The sequence below is a fragment of the Alligator sinensis genome, unplaced genomic scaffold (genome assembly GCF_000455745.1).
Source record: "Alligator sinensis unplaced genomic scaffold, ASM45574v1 scaffold1165_1, whole genome shotgun sequence".
NCBI lineage: Eukaryota > Metazoa > Chordata > Crocodylia > Alligatoridae > Alligator > Alligator sinensis.
The window spans coordinates 449,087-468,250 of NW_005842477.1; the positions used below are offsets into that span (position 1 = coordinate 449,087).

General features: G+C 62.8%; 3 protein-coding genes and 1 pseudogene across 6 annotated transcripts in view; 3 read left to right on the forward strand and 1 right to left on the reverse strand.

Moving 5' to 3' along the window:
* The window catches only part of LOC102374423 (glucosylceramidase-like), a 17,105-nt gene extending 12,173 nt beyond the window's left edge, over positions 1-4,932 (forward strand). Inside the window, exons 1-12 of one of the 4 annotated variants that reach the window (XM_025212620.1) lie at positions 7-98; positions 308-430; positions 536-665; positions 1,423-1,614; positions 1,716-1,862; positions 2,004-2,137; positions 2,671-2,843; positions 2,962-3,199; positions 3,284-3,508; positions 3,606-3,769; positions 3,934-4,059; positions 4,525-4,932. In XM_025212620.1, coding sequence (XP_025068405.1) covers positions 425-430; positions 536-665; positions 1,423-1,614; positions 1,716-1,862; positions 2,004-2,137; positions 2,671-2,843; positions 2,962-3,199; positions 3,284-3,508; positions 3,606-3,769; positions 3,934-4,059; positions 4,525-4,627 — 1,638 coding nt within the window. In that variant the 5' untranslated portion in view covers positions 7-98; positions 308-424 and the 3' untranslated portion in view covers positions 4,628-4,932. Of the gene's footprint in view, positions 1-6; positions 99-307; positions 431-535; positions 679-1,422; positions 1,615-1,715; positions 1,863-2,003; positions 2,138-2,670; positions 2,844-2,961; positions 3,200-3,283; positions 3,509-3,605; positions 3,770-3,933; positions 4,060-4,524 lie in introns of those variants that run through there. The other 3 variants (XM_025212621.1, XM_025212622.1, XM_025212623.1) reach the window with 3 other exon arrangements.
* A 3,508-nt stretch (positions 4,933-8,440) lies between these two features.
* LOC102374171 (glucosylceramidase-like) lies at positions 8,441-13,781 on the forward strand. The gene is made up of 11 exons (XM_006030929.3): positions 8,441-8,592; positions 9,568-9,697; positions 9,885-10,076; positions 10,157-10,303; positions 10,616-10,749; positions 11,704-11,876; positions 12,026-12,263; positions 12,385-12,609; positions 12,707-12,870; positions 13,172-13,297; positions 13,400-13,781. The coding sequence occupies exons 2-11, from the start codon at positions 9,574-9,576 to the stop codon at positions 13,542-13,544; spliced, it is 1,668 nt and encodes a 555-aa protein (XP_006030991.1). The 5' UTR covers positions 8,441-8,592; positions 9,568-9,573; the 3' UTR covers positions 13,545-13,781.
* On the forward strand, positions 11,096-11,294 carry LOC112551474 (annotated as a pseudogene).
* A 2,610-nt stretch (positions 13,782-16,391) lies between the features above and the next one.
* Positions 16,392-19,164, reverse strand: part of MTX1 (metaxin 1) — a 3,853-nt gene continuing 1,080 nt past the window's right edge. Inside the window, exons 4-8 of the mRNA XM_025212635.1 lie at positions 18,916-19,008; positions 18,484-18,663; positions 18,050-18,126; positions 17,030-17,184; positions 16,392-16,826 (exon numbers count right to left, since the gene is read on the reverse strand). Of these exons, the coding sequence (XP_025068420.1) occupies positions 16,606-16,826; positions 17,030-17,184; positions 18,050-18,126; positions 18,484-18,663; positions 18,916-19,008 (726 nt within the window). The 3' untranslated portion in view covers positions 16,392-16,605. The remainder of the gene's footprint in view (positions 16,827-17,029; positions 17,185-18,049; positions 18,127-18,483; positions 18,664-18,915; positions 19,009-19,164) is intronic.

Sequence of the window (19,164 nt, forward strand, 5' to 3'; positions counted from 1 at the left end):
CTGGGGCAGTCCGGGATGCGGCCCAGGAGCGGGGCCGCGGCAGACGGTGCTGGGAGAACTGGCCCACCTGCTCGGGCCGGGCCGGGCTCTTGCGACAGGTGCTGGGGCTGTTGGGCAAGGGGATGTGCTCACCTGGCAGCACGCCGATAGCACCCTGGCCTGCCCTGCCTGCCCGGGGATCACAGGGGTGCTGGCAGGGACCCAGGCATCAGGCCAGGGGCAGGTTGAGGAGGAAGTGACACCGTCCCTAGGGAGGGTGTGATCAGGTGACACAGGGATTAGGATTGAGGTGTTGCTTAAAAACCAGGCAAGAGCCAGCTGTGGGCAGGCGTTGGGTTGCCCCAATTGTAGAGGAGGCTGTGGGGAGGCCGGACTGCTGGCACTGGCGTTTCCCAGGGACGACGGCACGCGGCAGCCCCGGCGCATGGAGGTACTGGAGCAGCCCCACTCTCGACACCCCTCGCCGCTGGGCCAGGCTGCGTGGGCATCGCTGGGGCTGGAGCAGCCCGTGTTCACCTCCCTTTCTTGCTCGCAGCTCCGGGTGCTGCTGACATACGCAGGGCCCAGCCGTGAGAGGCGGGCAGGCAGCGTTGGCACCATGTGGGCTGGCTGTGCCCACATCTTGGCCTGGCTCCTGCTGATCCAGGCAGCGCCCAGGGTGGCAGGTGAGTGCTGCAGGTGAGCCACAGGGCAGGGGTCACTGCAAGGGAAGCTCAGCCTCTGCTCCTTGAGAGGGTTGCGCTGGGGTGTGGCTGCACCGGAGCCCTGGGTATGAGGCTCCAGGGCAGCTCTGGAGAGCCCAGTGCTTCCAGGGGGAGGGAACTTGCTTCAGAGCATCCGCCAAGCTCAAGGGCAGGGCAGGAGATCCTTGCCACAGTGCTTCTCAACCTTTTTTAATTTGTGGACCCCTAAACATTTTTTTTATGGAGAGGCAGACCACTTTGAACTGTAAGTGTGGGTGTTCACATCCTTCTGACTGATCACAGTCATCCTTCATGGACCCCTTAGACCAGGGGCAGGCAATTATTTCAGGCAGAGAGCCGCTTACTGAATTTTGGCAAGCCATCAAGGGCCGCATGACAGGCAGGCAGGGGCAGATAAATATTAATTTTCCAAACTTTTTAGGGGCCCCATGGGCCAGATAGAATGGCTTTTGTTGTCTCCTCGGCTCTGCCGGCCCGGTTTTTTTCTAAACTTTTTAGGGGCCCCATGGGCCAGATAGACTGGCTTGGCAGGCCACATCTGGCCTGCGGGCCGTGTTTTGCCTGCCCCTGCCTTAAACGTGGTCTACAGACCCTAGAAGTCTGTGGACCACAGGGTGAAAACCACTGCTCTACGGGAAGTTGTGGGGAAGCCCAGACTTGCCCCCAGGCCCCCCTGCCTGCCCTGTCCTTCTGTGACCCTCTCCCCGCCCCACCCTAGGCAGCTGGCCCTGCAGTCCCAAGTACTTTGGAAAGGACTTCATGGTGTGCGAGTGCAATGCCACGTACTGCGACACGCTGGACCCTGTCACCCTCCCACCCGTGGGCACTTTCGTCAAGTACGAGAGCAGCAAGGCTGGCAAGCGGCTGGAGCGCAGCGAGGGCAAGGTGCAGAGGAACCTCTGGGCCCCAGGTACCGTGCGGGGGCTGGGGGCTGGGCTGGGCTGGGGTGCTGTTCCTGTGCCCGTGCTCATGGCTGCCTGGCCCTAAGCAGTGCTGTGCTCTGCCCTGCAGGTCTCGTCTTGACCCTGAACACGGTGCAGCAGTACCAGAAGGTGAAGGGCTTCGGCGGATCTGTCACGGATGCAGCCGCAATCAATATCCTGTCCCTGTCCCAGAAGGTCCAGGACAACCTGCTGCGGTCCTACTTCTCCGAGGAAGGTGAATGCTGGGGCGAGGGCTGAGGCAGCCAGAGGGAGATGTGTGCATTCGATGCCCTTACCCCCCCTGCCAGGGGGAGCTGGGCACTGGGGCTGTGAAATCTTTGCTCCTGCAGCCCCATGACCCCATTCCTGCCCCCAGGCATTGAGTACAACCTCATCCGCATGCCCATGGCCAGCTGCGACTTCTCCGTTTACCCCTACACGTACGATGATGTCCCATACGACTATGATCTCGTGCACTTCCGTCTGAAGCATGAGGATACAAATCTGAAAGTGAGCAGTACCCGGGGGGCTGGGTGTTGGTGTGGGCAGTGGAGGACCTAGGGGTGGCTGGGAGGGGGCAGGGAGGTGCTAGTCTGCATTCTAGCTAAACTCCCAGGGCTTTTCCTGCTGTTGTGGTGTGATCCAGGGCACCAGGTGCTGTTCCCTGACACTGGCAGGGGGGTTAGGCATTCATTTTGGCCAGCAGAAGAGCCACTTCCTGGGATCCCCCGTGCATGGTGGTCCCCTGGCCCTGCTCCCCACCAAGGGACCCTCCCTGTGTAACATCCAAAGCCTGTGGGTACCTGAAACCTGCCCAACTGGAGGTGCCGAGAGGAAGGCATGTCCAAACAACCCCCACAGCTAAGGTGACCCCTGAGCACAAGCGAGTGCCAGATAGGCTGGTCTATCCCACTACATCTGGGATGCTGAGGAGCTGTGAGAGGGAACCTCTTGGACTGCTGGGCGGGGGGCTGGGGCCAGGGTCAGGCAAGTAGTTCCCATCATGACCCACAGTAAGCTGGTCCCCTCTGCGGTCTCCTCAGATCCCGGTGGTGCACCGGGCACAGGCCATGTCCAAGAGGCCGATCTCACTGTATGCCAGCCCCTGGACCTCCCCGACCTGGATGAAGACCAATGGGGACATGAAGGGGAAGGGCAGTCTGAAGGGCAGTGCAGGTGACAAGTACCACAAGACCTGGGCCAACTACTTTGTCAGGTGAGGGGAACCCCGGGGTTGCCCATAGGGCTGCAGTGGTGCTGGGCCCTGCCCCCAGGCTGGGGGGGCCTGGCCCGAGGAGAGGCCGGGAATGCTTATGTCTCCAGTGCTGCCCCAGGTTCCTGGACGAATATGCCAAGCACAACCTGACATTCTGGGCGGTGACGGCGGAGAACGAGCCCACAGCTGGACTGATCAGAAACTACCCCTTCCAGTGCCTGGGCTTCACCCCTGAGCAGCAGCGGGACTTCATCGCCCTTGACCTAGGCCCAGCGCTGGCCAACAGCTCGCACAAGGGCATCCAGCTCATCATACTCGATGACAACCGCATCCAACTCCCTCACTGGGCCAAAGTGGTGAGTCCCTGCCCTGCCACAGGCCTTGCTCTCAGTCCAGGAGGTGCTGGCCAGTGGGTGATTTCTCTCTTCCTCCCTGCTCAGGTGCTGGGGGATGAGCGGGCTGCTCGCTACATTAACGGCATCGGCATCCATTGGTACCTGGACTTCCTGGCACCCATCGAGGACACTGTGCTAGCTACCCACCACCTCTTCCCCGACTACTATATCTTGGCCACTGAAGCCTGCGTTGGGTCCAAGTTCTGGGAGAGAGATGTCATTCTGGGCTGCTGGGACCGGGGGAACATGTACAGCCACAGCATCCTGACAGTAAGGCCCCTCAGTGTCCCCACATGGTGCTCCTGGCCTTGGGAGCGGGTGTGCATCCCCCCAATCCCTGTCTGTGCTGAGCCCCCACTCCCTGCAGAACCTGAACAACTACGTCACAGGCTGGACTGACTGGAACCTGGCGCTGGACCTGGAGGGTGGCCCCAACTGGGTCAAGAACTTCGTGGACAGCCCCATCATAGTTGACAGCCGAGAAAACATCTTCTACAAGCAGCCCATGTTCTACCACATGGGGCACTTCAGGTGGGACACTGCTGCACCTCCTGCAGCCGGTCATGGCAGCCTCCCAGGAGCCCCGGGAGGCAGTGACCCTGTGGCATGTGCCCCTGGGCTCTGTGTTGCGCCAGCTCAGTCTTGGGGCTGCCTGTCCCCTCCGTGTGCTCACAGCACTGTTCTTGTCTTTGCAGCAAGTTCATCCCTGAGGGCTCACAGCGCGTGGGGCTTGTTGCTTCCAGGTCATGCAAGAAGTGTGCCCTGGAGTATACGGCCTTCCTGCGCCCTGACGGTTCTGCCGTTGTCGTGGTCCTGAACAGGTGAGCGGCATGACCAGCAGCAAGCAGGGAGCCCAGGGCTTGGGACCTGGATCTGGCCTTTGTGGAGAGTGGGGAAAGACTAAGGCTAACGACAGCTTCCCCTGGAACAGCAACCCGGGTTGGTAGCCTGAGGCTGGTGCTGCAGCTCCTTGCAGGCAGGGAGGGGACATCCGCCCCTGCCTGTGCTCTGTGCAGTGAGGAGCGTGGGGAGCACTGGGCTGCTGGAGTGCCATTGGGATCCATTGTGGCATTGCTCTGGGCTTCTGCGGGTCCCTGGGCCATTGTGCCTCCACCCCAGCCTGGTGCACAGATCTCAGGCCATTTGGGGAGGCAGGGGGGTGCTGACCCCCAAATGCTGGAGCCAGTGGGAATCTGTCACTACACCCTGAGCCCAGGGCATGTGGCTCATCCTTGCTCGTCATTGTGCAGGTCTCACCAGACCCTACCCCCTCCCCTTCCCTGCAGGTCGCTGAGGAGTGTGGACTTCAGGCTGGTGGACAATGGCCGTGTCATCAAAGCCACATCTCCGGCTCAGTCTATCCAGACCTACCTGTGGAGGCGGAGGTGACTGGGCCTGAGAGCCCAGCGAGAGAAGGCCTTGGCCAGCAGCATCCATAAGCTGCCCTGTGTGGCAAGAAGAGGCTCTGGCCACTGCTGATGGCACCAGGGGGGTTGCATGGCGGGTGCAGGTGCCTCCCCCAGAGTGGGTCCCTGGCCCCTTGGTTGCCCCAGACAAACCCAGGGAGCTGTCACCCTTGTGACCAGGAGCCCTGCTGCCTCATTGGGCTTGGACACATGGGGGCATCAGGATGCCGGCACCCAGAACAGGTGCCTTTGACTACTATTTAAATGGAAATAAACATGCTAACGAAGCATGGGCATCTGCATGTGTCTGGGCACCAGCCTGCTCCGTGTCAGCCCTGGCCTGGCAGAAGGGGCAACTCCCTCCCTGTCCAAGCTGCTGTTCTGCTGGGAGTATAGAGCTCTCTGCGTAAGCCAAGCATTGCGAGAGCCCGTTGCTCTGGTTGTGGCAGCATGCTGGTGCCAGCATGGGCAAGGGCACATGCCGGTCCATGTCCCCTGGTCAGCAGTCCCGAGAGGCCTTTGGGCAGAGATCTGGGGGATACTGCTGGGCTGAGGTCCCATCTCTCACTTGCAGAGATGCAGGTATGAGCCCAGCTCTGTGCTTATGGCAGTCTGCAGTGGTAAGCTTCAGTGGTTGCTGCTCCAGCTGAGCTGGGCAGGGGTGCCTGTCAGTGCCCTGCACAACCTGAGGCCTGGCCTCCATGGAAAGGCTCTCACTCAGGCAGCGTGAGCACCAAGAGCTGCCCCAGAGCCTGGGTGGCCTGACCGTGGCTCCTGGTGAGCACTGGGTAAGCCAGGGCTGTGCATGCTACAGCACTAGATAGTGGTGCACTCATGAGCCACCTCTGGGCACGCTTGTGAGGGCAGGGAACACGCAGTGGCACATGGGGGCAGGGCAGTGTCACGCATGCCCCAGCTGTTGTGGGAGACCCTGTGGATGTGTTGGGTGGAAGGTGCACCAGGGCGCATTGTCCAGAGGCTCGGAGACAGGGGCACGGGTTGTGGCCAGCACCGTCAGGCTTGCAGGATCCTCCCTTAGGTTCTTGCTTTGCTCCTCTTCAGTGACCCTCCCTAATGAGCAGGCAGCCGGTGAAGAGCTGGCTGAAGCAGAGCTACTGCAGAGGTGGTGGCTGCAGGGCCCCAGCACCCCAGCACAGCAGAGCCAAAGTCAAGACACAAGTGTGTCTGTTCAGCCGCTGTTCCCCACAGCAACTCATGGGCAAGGTGAACAGCATGAGGGCAAATGCTGCAACGCACTTCCACCCCCAGTCTGTTCAGAGCTGGCAGGGTCTGCCTTCTCTGGGGCTGAGTCACAGTTTTGCTTTCCTGAAGCAGAATGAAGCCCCCGGGCCCCTTCCCAGACAGGCCTGCCTGAGCCCAGAGCCGCACTGGTAAGTAGTGGGGGGGGAGCCTGGCTGGAGGTCCAGGCTCCCTGCCCTGCTGGGGCTGCCTGCCTGGGGCTCTGGGGAACCTGCTGCACACCCACGGCCCGGCTTCTGCTGGGCCTGCAGGTTGCAAGCGCCATGACCCTGCTGCAGGCAGCACTGCCCTGCTGCAGCAGCACTGGTCCAGCAGGGGGTGCAGTGGCTCCGGTAGGGTGCAGTGTTGAGCATCTCCCTGCAGTGGGGCGGGGCTCCAGGCAGGGACAGTGACAGACCCCCGGGAAGCCCAGCTGTGGTGCAGGGGTGACCTTGGGGGAAGTAGAGGGGGCCAGAGGGGCTGAACGTAGGCTCTGTGCTGGCCCTGGGCTGTCCCCACTGCAGCCTGGCACCCAGGCAGGCTAAGGGCCATGGAGCTCTGCAGTGTAGGCACTTGCTGGTCACGGGCGCAGCTGCCTGCACCATGCTATGCAGCACCATGCCTATGGGACACCAGTGGGACAGCACAGCTGCAATGGGTGGGTGAGGCCATGGTAGATGCGGAGTGGTTGTGTCAGCCTCTCCCAGCCCAGCCCAGCCCAGCCCAGCTAGGTGAACTAGCCTGCCCCGAGGCCTGGCCTCCGGCCCCCAGGCCTTTCCAATGGGTGGATGGGGAGGCCAGGGTCCCCCCCAGCATCAGGGTGTGCCCTGGCCACAGGCCCATCCTCAACCCATGAGCAGGCTCTAGCTGCTGTGGGAGGTGCTTCCTGCAGCTCCTCCAAGCCCATCTCCAAGTCCCAACAGGCCCCAGGCAGGCACCTGCCACCCCCGTTCCTGACTCAGCTGCCTCCAGTGAGATGAGGCCTCCAGCACTGCACCAGGCAGGCAGAGCAGAGCGAAGATCCTGCTGGGCTGGGACACGGGAGGGGGAGTGCAGCAGCATCTCCCATCCCTAATGGCGGAGCCAAGGGCAGGACTCGGCAGGGCTCTGCCTCCCCCGGGGTAGGACAGCATCTTGCCCCAGGAGCCCCAGCTGGACCAGGCTGCCAGGCACAGCCAGAGTCCAAGGCACAAGGACAGCCTGGTGCACCCAGCGTCCTCCATCCATTGTGGGCTTCAGCCTTGGTTGGGGTGGCCCTGTGTGATCCCTACCCATGCTCCCTCTCTCCTCTCCAGCCGTATCCTCCTAAGGCACAAATGAGCAGGTGCCCAGATAAGAATTTGGGGCCACACAGGTGCCTGCCCACCCCAATTCCCTTCCACAACCCCTGCAGTGATGCCCATTCCCCATCTCCCCCAGGGCGCAAGTCGCAGTCAGGGGAGGGTAATGTCTGCCCTGTGATGCAGCTGCAACCACCTGGGGGGAGCTGCCCAGCTGGAGTGTGTCTCAGGCCAGGGTGGGGAGATGCAGTGCACCAGGAGCTCACAGGGCTGTAGCTCTTCTTGGCCTCGTGCCCCAAGTGCTCAGCTTCCCCTGCGTGACCCTGCCAAGACCCAACCCAGCCTCTCCCTGGGAGCAGCAGCTGTGAAGAATGGAGGAGAGAGTCCCCAGCACAGCACTGCTTGACCAGAGCTGCAGTGTCCTTCCTCTCCCAGGAGTCTTGTTGTGCCGCGGCTGCGTGTGTCCCAAGCCCATGTCCCTCTGCCCCATAAAGGCGACAAGCTATGTGCAGGGCCTCCTCCAGCATTGTAGGCCCTAGTACCACAAGAGAGCACACCTGGAAAGATCCTGCATGGATGTGTGTGGCAGCAATTTGCACCAGTTCTGGTGTTACCAGCTCTGCTCATGCTGGCCTGGGGGAGCTCTGAGCAGCTGGGGCAGCTGGTGCTAGGGGGTGGAGAGGGCTGGGCTGTCCTTGTATGAGGCGCCGGAGCGTAGGCGCAGGGATAGGAGCCCCGTGGTGCTCCTGACACCTGGTGGCACTGAGCCCTGTGGTGCACGGCCCCGCATTTTCTCTGCTGCGCCTAGGCCTCATTGCGCATGGAGTGGAAGGGGCACAGGCTTCGCTGAGAACCCCAGGAGCCACAGCCCTTACCCAGGCCCCAACAAGGACCAACAGGCCCCGTGGTCCCCAGCTGTGGCAGCCTCATGGAAGCCACAGCAGTGCAGGGGACAGTCCTGTGGTGTGGTCACCTGTGGAGGGGAAGGCTCCATGTTGCAAGGGGAGAAGCAGGAGCTGCAGGTGTGGCCAGCAGTGGTAAAACCCTGTAACAGCCTGTGTAGGGCATGGAAAACCTGCTCCCAGGCCTGAGGCACAGCTGTCCTGGGAAAAGAGGCTCTGGCTCTGGCATCGGAGGGTGGGGGGTCTGGCGCGCACTGCATGGTGAGCAAGGTTCAAAAAGCCTGGAGCACGCGTTGCAAAACCTCCTGCCCCGCCCTGAGGAGCCCTGAAAACCAGCTCAGAGCCGGGGCTCGCTGGGACTTGCCTTTCTGCTGCGCAAGGAGCTCCTGCCTCCTATAAGGCAGGTGCACCACCCCTCACTTTCTGCCAGTGGCTGAGCTGCTGCTGGGGTCCCGGGGCTCTGGTCTGTGGCCAGGGGCTGTTCCAGGCTGGCAGGCGACTGGGCTCGTGCTCCAGGCAGGCAGCAGGTGAGCCCGCTGGCCTTGGTGTGTCTGGGTTGGGGGCCACAGATGGGACGGGGGGGGAGGGTTAGGGGGGGATGACAGGTGCTGGGGGTGCAGAGGTTTCTGAGCATGTTCCTCTGGCTGGTGCTAGTGGGATGTTAGGCACTGAGCCTGCAGGACAGGGGGAGACCAGGCAGGTGGGGGGCAAGTGCTGGCAGAGACGGAGCATGCCCATTCTCTTAGCGAAGTCACGCGGTGGGGACTGGACATGTCATGCCCCAGGCTCCCTGGGGCTACAGCTGGCTGCCTGCCCTGCTCTGCATCGGGGCCCAGCTAGAGGGGCTGCCCTGCGCAATCCCCCATCCTCGTCCTCCCCAGCACATCTCCTCCCAGTGAGCGAAGCTGCCCAACAAGCTCCTGTGGCACTTACCTGTGCTGTGTGGGGCCTGCCTGGGCGTGCACTGGTTGCAGGTGTCAGGGCAGTGGCATCAGGGGCAGCATGCCCTGCAGAGGGGCTGGCTGCAGGCACTGTCTGGGGCCACGGTGGGGAGCAAGCGGCTGAGCCAAGGCTTCAGTGGCATCTGCCTGTTGAGCAGAGCATGGCCCTGGAGCCCGAAGTACTGCTGCCCGTGGGGTTGGGGAGGCGCCGTCCTGCCCTGCCCCACAGTTGGGTGTGTGGACATGAATACAGAGATGGAGGAGGGGAGGAGAAGCTGGAGTGGGTGAGAGGGAGTGGAACAGCACTGGGTGGGGCAGAGGGAGTGGATGTGGAGGCTGGGAATGCCGCTGGCACTGGGCGTAGGGAGGCTGGCGTGGGCCTGGTGCGGCTCAGGTGGAGCAGGAGTGGCTGCCATGAGGAGTCTGGGGAAAGTAGCGTGGGCCATGGGTGCTGCTGGGCCATTTTGCTCTGCTCCTGTCACCCCTCACTGCTGGGCAGGAGCAGGAGGAGTTGCACGTGGCCAGGAGGCTTCTGCGCTCACTGTCCCTGCCCCGCCGCAGCTCCAGATGCCGTCGAGACGCACAGGGCCCAGCCATGGGAGTCGAGCAGGCAGTGTTGGCGCCATGTGGGCTACCTGTGCCAGTGTCCTGGGCTGGCTCCTGCTGGTCCAGGTGGCTCCTGAGGCAGCAGGTGAGAGCTATGGGTGAGGACAGGGGCAGGACAGGGGCACGTCAACCTCTGTCCCCTGGGAGGTGCATTGGTGTCTGGGGGAGGCCAGAGCCCTGGGGTTGGGCACACAGTCAACACCGTGCCCTTGCGCCACGCAGCTCTGGGCTCTGCCTCTCCACCATCCTCTCGGCCTCTCCCTCCCCTGCAGGCAGCCACCCCTGCAATGCCCGCAACTTCGGGCATGGCTTGCTGGTGTGCGAGTGCAGTGCCACATACTGCGATACGCTGGACCCTGTCACCCTTCCGCCTGCCGGCACCTTCCTCATGTACGAGAGCAACAAAGCTGGCAAGCGGCTGGAGCGCAGCAAGGGCGGGGTGCAGAGGAGCCTCACGGACCCAGGTACTGTGTGAGGACGGGCCAGGCTGGGCTGGGGGCTGTTCCCATGATGGCTCTGAGCAGTGCCGTGCTCTGCCCCGCAGGCTTCCGTCTCACCTTGAACACCACGGAGCGGTACCAGAAGGTGAAGGGCTTTGGCGGCTCCATCACAGACTCAGCCGCAATCAACATCCTGTCCCTGTCCCAGGAGGCCCAGAACAAGCTGTTGCGGTCCTACTTCTCTGAGGAAGGTGTGTGTGGGGAGGGCGGGGGCATGGGGCCAGGCGTGTGCCCCAGGGGTTCTGACCTATGCGCCTCCGAGGTGCCACCTGGAGACCACTGTATTTTGGAATGGGCCGGGCAAGGGCACCCCAGCTGGAGCTGCCTGGGTGGGTGCAGGCGGCAGAGCCCAGCTTCCAGGCACTGAGCACAGAGTGCTGGGCACTGAGCACGGAGCCTGGCCAGTGGCCGTCTCTCTGCCATGCCTGCACAAGGCCCCCCAGCATCCTGGCAACTGGTGCCACTAGCCCTGGTGCCACAAACACCTGATCACCTGCCCCCAGGCATTGAGTACAACCTCATCCGTGTGCCCATGGCCAGCTGTGACTTCTCCGTCCGGCTCTACACGTACGCGGACATGCGGGGGGACTTCGCCCTCAAGCACTTCAGCCTGACCGAGGAGGACACCAAGATGAAGGTGGGCAGGGCCGGGGCCTTGAGCAGGATGGAAAGGTTTGCTCGGCTCTCCCATGCTCCAGCCTGGCCTGGGACGTTCCCTGCAGCCTGGTGGGGCTGGGCTGGGCTGGGCATGCCTGCCCTGCCCACTGGCATCTCTGACCCCATGGCCTGACTGAGCTGCCCATGGCCTGGTGGGGCCGGACCAGGCAGCATGGCCAGACAGTGCCAAGCCAGCTGTGGCCATGACCCGCTCTGAGGAGAAGGGGCTGCTGCCTATATGTCTGGAGCCTGTGGGTCCCCCTTTCCCTCCTGCCCTTTGTGGGTATTGCTTCTCGGCCTTTTGGCTCAGATCAAGCATGATGTCTATGCTTACCTGGCAAGGGAAATGCCGTGACCACCAAGGCGGCCTTCCTAGTCTCACCTGGGGAAGACCACTTTCCTGGCACGGGGATAGTACCTGCGAAGATAATGTATAGTAAACCTCCCACTTAGCTGCTGGAGTGAGAGGTCTTGGCTTTATGCCCACTTTATGGAAAGGGGAGACTCCTCTCTAGCTTGCTCCTGCGGCCATATAGCTGAGGACAAGCAAAACTTGGGGGCATCTGAACCCCAAGCCTCCAGGCTTGGGCCTTCAAGTAGGATGCCCACCAAAGGATTTAGAAACATCTGAAGCCCCAGATGGGGGTGGAGGAAGTTTGCCAGTAGTAGGGCCACTTATGGTTCTGGACTGACTCATGGATTTGGAATTGATTTGGCAAATCTGGCTTGCAATACAGAAAATCTAAATTAAAAAAAATTTCTGTAGCCTGGGGGTCCTGGCTGCTGTCTTGCTGGAGGCCATGGAGGGAGGAAGCTGGTCCTGTCTGTCTCAGGCCCCTGCCTGGGGTCTTTCCTGCTGCCTGGGGCTGGGACAGGGGAAAGCCCCACCCCGCAGCCCCAGGCACTTTGCAAGCCCCTGCCTCCCACCCTGCAGATCCCAATCCTTCAGCACGTGCAGGCCATGTCCCGGAAGCCAGTCTCGCTCTATGCCAGCCCCTGGACCTCCCCGACCTGGATGAAGACCAATGGGGCCATGACTGGCAGGGGCACGCTGAAGGGGAAGCCAGGCGACAAGTACCACAAGACTTGGGCCAACTACTTCATCAAGTGAGGGGCATCCAAGTGGAGGCAGGGGTGGGGGTCTTGGTGGTACGGCTAGACTGGGGGCTGCAGTGGGCCTGGGCCCTGCCCCCAGGCGGGGGGGGGCCTGGCCTGAGGAGGGGCCATGGCTGCTCACATGTCCGGCGCTGCCCCAGGTTCCTGGATGAATACGCCAAGCACAACCTGACGTTCTGGGCAGTGACGTCCGGGAATGAGCCCACAGCCGGGGAGATCGTCTTCTACCCCTTCCAGTGCCTGGGCTTCTCCCCTGAGCACCAGCGGGACTTCATTGCCCGTGACCTGGGCCCCGCGCTGGCCAACAGCTCGCACAAGGGCATCCAGCTCATCATGCTCGATGACCAGCGCATGATGCTGCCCTACTGGGCTGAGGTGGTGAGTCTGTGCGCTGCTGGGTCCTGCTGGGCTCCCCCCTTACCCCACATGGCCCGGCCCTTCCTACCCCATGGGGATGGGAGAGGCTGGGCCCTAGTGACCCCCTCGTGCCATGCTGCAGGTGCTCAAGGACCCAGTGGCTGCCAGCTATATCAATGGCATCGGCATCCACTGGTACCTGGACTTCCTGGCACCCATTGACCTCACATTGTCCATGACCCACCATCTCTTCCCCAACTACTACCTCCTGTCCACCGAGGCCTCCACGGGCTCCTACTTCTGGGAGCCCCGGGTGATCCTGGGGGGCTGGGACCGTGGCAGCAAGTATAGCCACAGCATCCTGACGGTAAGGCCCTGGCACAGGCGGCCTGTGCCCTGCTAGGGGAGGGGGGCAGGAGCTCAGCTCCCTGCAGCGCCCTTCACCGATGTGACCCCCCCTGCAGAACCTGAACAACTACGTCACGGGCTGGACCGACTGGAACCTGGCGCTGGACCTGGAGGGTGGCCCCAACTGGAGCAAGAACTACGTGGACAGCCCCATCATCGTAGACAGCAGCAAGGACCTCTTTTACAAGCAGCCCATGTTCTACCACATGGGCCACTTCAGGTAGTGCATGACTGCCATGTGCCAAGCCAAGCATGGTCACGTGTGTGATGAGGTGTGTCCACGACTAGCTGGGTGCACTCCTGTGTACGAGACCACATGCGACCCAGCGCAGATGGTATGTGTTGGGACATGGCAGATCCAGGGCCCTGCCTGGGCAGACATGTGTGGCTGCTTCTGTGCACCCAGGATGAAATGCTGTCCCGGTATCAGGGCCCAGGCCAGGCCCCAGCAACTAGTTTGGGGCACCCCCCTCCCCCACCCCCGTATCTCTACCCTTATGGCTATGCCCTTATTTCTGCAGCAAGTTCCTGCCCGAGGGCTCACAGCGTGTGGGGCTGGCCGCAGAGCAGAAGTGCTACCAGTGCGAACTGGAGTACTCAGCCTTCCTGCGCCCCGATGGTGCCGCTGTGGTCGTGGTGCTGAACAGGTGAGCGGTGCGGGGTGTGGGAGCCCTGGATGGGAGCATGGGGAGGGCTCAGACCAGCCTTAGCTGCCAAGGGAGGTTCTGACCTGCCTCTGCTCCTCCCAGGACCCCCAAGGACATATCCTTTGTGATCTCTGACCCTGGCATTGGCTTCATTGATGCAAAGGCTCCAGCCGACTCCGTCCAGACCTACCTGTGGATGCGGCAGAAAGGGGACCCAGGAAGGCCCCCCCAGGGTCCCCAGGTATAGGGGGAGGAAGAAGGTGCCCCCCTACACTGAAACCCCTCAACGCGTTTGCCCCATCCCTCCAGGGAGGGGCTTGGGGATGGGCCCCACGGAGCTGCCATGTCACCTGTTAGCTTTCTGCCCACAGGTGGGGGGCCTGAATGACCCAGGGGTGCTGCTAGGAGGGCCCCAAACTGTGAGGGCCACGATGCCCACTCTTTTCTAGACATTTTCATAAAATAAACTGGTTTTTGCACTGCACCTAGGGCCTCCATCCTGTACAGCCGCTGCGGGGGTGCAGGCAGGTGGCAGTGCGTGGGCTGCGGCCGCAGTTGCGAGTGCAGGGCATGCAGGGGTCATCTGAGCTGTGGAGGCAGCATGGCTGGAAGGCTAGAGCTGGGCCTAGCCAGCTGGTCACTGGGTTTCCTCTACGTGGCTGCTTCCACCCGTGCTCCTAGCCAGTTTCATGGTCAGTGAGAGGGCAACGGAGCTCCTCTGTGCAGCTGGCACCTGCCCACAGCTCCCAGTGCCAGGGAGGGGGTGGCCAGGGCAGGGCCGCCTGGAAGGTGATGGCTGGAGTCAGGCAGACGGGGAATGCGCCTGGAGCCCTGACGTCAGCGCTCCTTGCTTGCCGGGCCGGGGCTGAGGCCAGGGCCAGAGACAGAACGGGGCCGCCGTGGTTTCTCCTGCTGGAGCGAGATCCCCCTTGGCAGTGTGCGGGGCTGGCGGCAGCCGTGTTCCCCCCACGCTGGAGCATGCGGCACATACTTCCTAAGTGACGTTATCCAGGGCAGCCTGGGGGGGAGGGGAATCCTTCCCCCTGGGGCCAGGGCCAGCCCTGCTGCAAGCCAGGCGAGCCAAGGAAGCCCCCAAGGCAAGCGTCTGGGGCTGTGTGGAGGCCAGCCCCCGCCCAGCCGAACCCTGACGAATGCTGGCTCTGGGGTGGGCCCGTGGGCCTGGGCTGGGCTCTAACAGCCCAAGGCCCCTGCAGCCGCCACGCGCCGCATCCAGGCTCAGCAGAGCCCCAGAACAGCAATGGAGCCCGGCATGCTGGGGTCAGAGCAGGGCAGTCACTGGCTTTGCCAGCACATGGTCCCTGGGCCTGGGCCCGCAAGGCCCATGGCCCTTGCCCCAGGGCCTGGCTGTGCTCTGCAAAGGCTGCTGGGGTCTCTGCCTTCAAGCGCCGGGTGTCAGGGCAATGCCAGGACCAGCACGTGGCTGGGGGGACGCTCTGTAGGGTGCAGGAGGGGAGCTTCTGTCCTGGCCAGGCCACCAGGACCAGCAGCCACGAGTCTCCGGCCGGCCAAACCCACAGGAAGCAGGTCATGGAAAGTGGCTGGGGCAGCCACAGCAGCCAGGATTCCTGGGAGCGTTTACACAAGGCAGAACAAGGGAGGGCTGTGTGCGCCTCCCTCCCGCCCCAGCGCAAACAGCCCCAGCCCAGGCCAGCTGTCAGCCGCAGTCCGACCGCTTTCCACGTGCAGTCTGGTAACCTGAGCACTGGGGAAGCACGTCCCAGTAGGGTCCTCAGGTAGGGTCCCCAAGGCAGCAAGGAGCCCAGGCATGGGTGCAGGGGTGAGTGGGTGGGGATGAGCTAGCACTGGCCGGGCAGCCCCCCTAGGAGCATCCCCGCCCCAGCCACATGGAATGGGTTATCTACCCACCCCCGGCAGCGTGGGGCCGCCTGCCAGCTTTGCTGTACTGCTCGATCCCCTGAGCACTGTGCAGGGGAGAGGCTGCCTGGCTGCGCTGTTGTGCATGTGCAGCACCGTGCACGCGGGGCCCAGGGTAAGCTCATCATGGCCTCAACTGTGTTCTGCTGCCCTCACAAGAACTGTCGGAGCCGCGCTCCCCATGCTATGTGTTCTTGGCAGTGCCAGTGCCTAGGAACTCCCGCCGAGGAATGCAAACAGAGCTGCCGCTGCCGGAGGAATTCCTGACACAGCCACAGGCCAGAGGCTCTGGCCAGGCTCCTTGTGCTGCAGCAGCAAGACTGGTGTTAAGAGCTTCCTGCTCCTCCCATGCTTCTGGGGGCTCCCAGGTTGTAGGATGGGGGAAAGGATGGGGATCGGCCTCAGCCCAGCTCCAGGAGGGGAAGCACATGCATCCCCCAGCCGTGCCGGCTCCCTTCAGTGGTGCAGAGGCAGCTCGCCGGCTGCTTCATGCACAGGAGCTGGGCCGCGGTGCTGCTCTCCAGGCACCCCTGGCTCCTGGACTTGGTGCTCGGGCACCAGTTCACCAAAGCAGCTGTGCATGTGCCCAGCATTGAGGTATGCAGGAAGAAGGCCGAGCTGGGAGCGGTGGCCTTGGGGAAGCAGCAATGCTGAGCTCAGGGCACAAAGCAAGTCTGAGTCGCTCACCTGTGGAGGTGCCTTCCTCCGGCCTGGGATAAGGCAGCCACTGTCCTACTGGGGGACTCTCGCTGTGGCTGCTGTAGGCATGTGGGGCCAGTCAGGGCAGGACCCATGGCTCAGCAGTGGAGCAGGGAATCCTCACTCTCCCATCTTCCTCTTGTGAGCACAGGCAAGCCTGGGTTTGGCCCTGGCACCCATGCTCTTCCAGAGCTGCCCCAGGGTGCTCCCACACCCCCAGTCACAGGTTGCAGGGAGAAGCACTGCATCTGCCAGCTGGGTGAGCCTGGGACCACTGAGACCCCAGCCCAGCCACCTGCAGCATGGAGCAGGCAGGACGAGGCACCAGCCAGAGTCCAGGAGGCTCATGACACCAGTCACCGGCCCCAGCACAGCCTGCAACCACCAGGAAGGAAAAAGCAGGGATGTGGCAACACTGCCTCACCAGACTGTGCTGCACAAGGTTTGTCCCACACAAGCAGCCCCCTGCAGCAGCACACGACAGCACAGAGATACCCTGCAGAAAGAACGTAGGTTTAATGGGGCTCCCAGCACCTTGTAGGCGCTATGGATGGCGGTGGCTGGGCACCGCTCAGGAATGCAGAGGGGGCTGGGACCGTATTGTGCCCTTGACCAGCACAATGCGCGGTGCCCAGCGCCATACAAAAGTCCGTTCAAGTGACACCAATCAGTGAGAACCAAAGCCCTGAGAGCAGTGGCCAGAGGCCAGCACCTCACTCCTTTTCCTCCTCCTCCTCCAGGGAGATGGGCCAGCGGCCAGGCAGGCTGGGCTCTGTCCACGGGATGGAGACGATACCACTCAACATGGCGTAGCTGATCATGGCGCCCAGGGCCACCAGCACCGACAAGATCTGGTTGCGCCACTTGTGTGGATCTTCCTCGGAGTCGCTGCCCCCAGGGGCCGGGGGCCGGGGAGCAGTAGCCGGGGGATCGCCTGGCAAGGAGACATCCACAGTGAGCACCCTTGAGGCAGCATCTGGGCAGAGAATGGCTGCAATTCAGGCGAGCCAGTGCCCCTGATGCTCCACACACCCAGGCTGATGACAGGGTGCCCAAGAAGCTTCGTGCCCATGCAGCACAGGCACCATGTGGCCTCCCTCCATTACAGTGAGGTGGAGGGTTCCTGCAGCCACTTACCGCTGTCCCAGGGGAAGTAGAGGCTCAGGATGGAGGTGCAGTAGTTGCACAGGTTCTCCAGGGACTTCAGGTGCTGCTGCAGTTTGCCATTGGGCAGCTTTGCTTTGAGCAGTGGTGCCAGGTGACTGAAGACGAAGGCGTCCAGGGAAGCAGGCCTGAGGCACAGAGAGCATGTGCTGACAGCTGGTCGCCCCTCCTGGCCAGCCCACCCCAAAGCTGCTGGCGCCTGCAGACACAGACCCGCTCCCTCTGCCATGAGGATCCACCTACATATCTCCCCACATCACACAGTCACTGAGGGACCAGAGGGCTGCCCCTGCTGCTGCCGGGGGCTCACACCAACTCTAGTCCCACCACGGGCGCCCCCTCAGCCTGTCCTCTGCCAGTGAAGTGCTCTGGGGCACAGGGTTGGGGTACAGTCCCCAGGAGCTTGCAGCCTCTCCCAGCAGGACCCAAAGCAAGGGCTGGCAGGACATCGAGGGCAGGAGCAGCTCTCCTCAAGCATGTGAGTATGTGTTTGTCTCGTGCAATTCCCGCTCGCTGCAGCCGGCCCCTTTGAGCTGAATAAGCGGCACATTCAGCTACAGCCGTTTATGGCTCTGGCAGTTATGAAGCCATTAAAGCCGGAGCAAACAAGGCAGCCCTCTCAGGGCTCCGGCTCTGGCACGGCTGCTGTGGGGGAACGGCTGGTCTGGGCTTGGTGTGGTTTTACAGGGGAGGAGGGGACTCGTCGGGATGGCGGGGTCCTAACGGGTGGTGAGGAATGGTTCTGCTGGCCGCCCCCAGGCACATTCTCACAGGGCAGCCGTGTTGGCCCAGCTCAGCCCCACTTTGCTCACGATGGTCCTGGGGTTTCTTGTGGATGCTCAGAGCTTCCCTCGGGAGCTGCCATTTCAAGGAGGCCAGGACTCCAGCACGAGCCCGGCCTGCAGCTCAGAGTGCTGCCTATACCTGCTGCCACTCTGTGGCCATGCCCTTACCCCACCCCCCTGCGTGAGCAGCTCGCCCTCCAGCACTTACGAGTCTCCGAAGAAGAACTTCTGGGCCCCAAGGCGCTGGGACAGGAGTGTCAGGCACTCCCGGGCTTCGTGGTACAGCTACAGGATGAGGAGAGCAGTGCCACTGTGACACCCTGCACCAAGCCCAGTGCCTACCCCTGCCCCCCAGGCTAGAGCGTGCCCGGCCAACAGGATGGACAGTGTCCCTGTTGACCTCCTGCCCCAGCACAGGGGCCAGTCTCAATGTCTCCCCTTCTGGCCTACAGCACCATTCTGCGCCCTCCTGGGAGAGGGGTTCAGCCTGACAGCTCTGCCCCCTCCCCTGGACCCCGGAGCCACACATTGCATAGCTGGGGATCAGGCAGGGACCCCCAACACCACCTATCCAGGGAGGGCCAGCTACCCCTGCATGGGCCATGGTCAGGGACCCACGGGACCCACCCACCCACTCACTACCTTCTCTAGCCTTTCCTCGTCTTCCAGGCAGTCATCCCCGCAGAGCAGCTGCAGCTGCTCCAGGCGCTGCTTGTGCATGCGGTTGGGCAGAAAGAAGTTGAGAGGAAAGGGGGTGGCTTCTGCGTACCACTTCCGTGTGTGCGCCACGTAGTTCTCGGCATCCACCCAGAACGTGTGGATCTGGTGGGAGCAGCAGTATGGGACCAAGACTGCTTTCTCTGCCTGGCGCAGGCCCGAGGCAGCTCACAGCCCCCAAAGTTCAGCCTGCCCGTGTCGCTGCATTATCATCCCAGCCCATGGCTCCATCTGGCTGTCCTGGCATCTGTCAGCGCACCTCCCCCTGTGCCACCATACCCGGCCACGGACCTGGGCTCCCAGCAGCACCACCCCCAGCCCGCCACATGTCAGCAGTCCTCTTCCACAGACACTCACCAGTGCCGGCAGCAGCTTCTCTTCCAGCAGGCACATGAAGGCAAGGGTGTCGGCCCCCTGCCTGGCTGAGAGATCATAGTCTGCGTTGTACTTCTGTGGGCAACAGCGCGGTGTGAGCCAGGGCTAGATGGCAGCAGGCCAGGGTCTGCATGACGCATGGGCAGCCCCAGGAGTGTGAAGCTGCAGGGCTAGGCCGCCCTTGGTGTCTGCTTGGAGAAGAGAGAACCCCCCCCCCCCCCCCCCCCACCC

Coding starts and splice junctions, on each gene's coding strand:
- LOC102374171 (XM_006030929.3), top strand. CDS start 9,574: ATGCCGTCGAGACGCACAGGGCCCAGCCATGGGAGTCGAGCAGGCAGT. Junction 10,304..10,615: donor GTCCTACTTCTCTGAGGAAG/GTGTGTGTGGGG, acceptor ACCTGCCCCCAG/GCATTGAGTACAACCTCATC. Junction 12,871..13,171: donor TACCACATGGGCCACTTCAG/GTAGTGCATGAC, acceptor TTATTTCTGCAG/CAAGTTCCTGCCCGAGGGCT.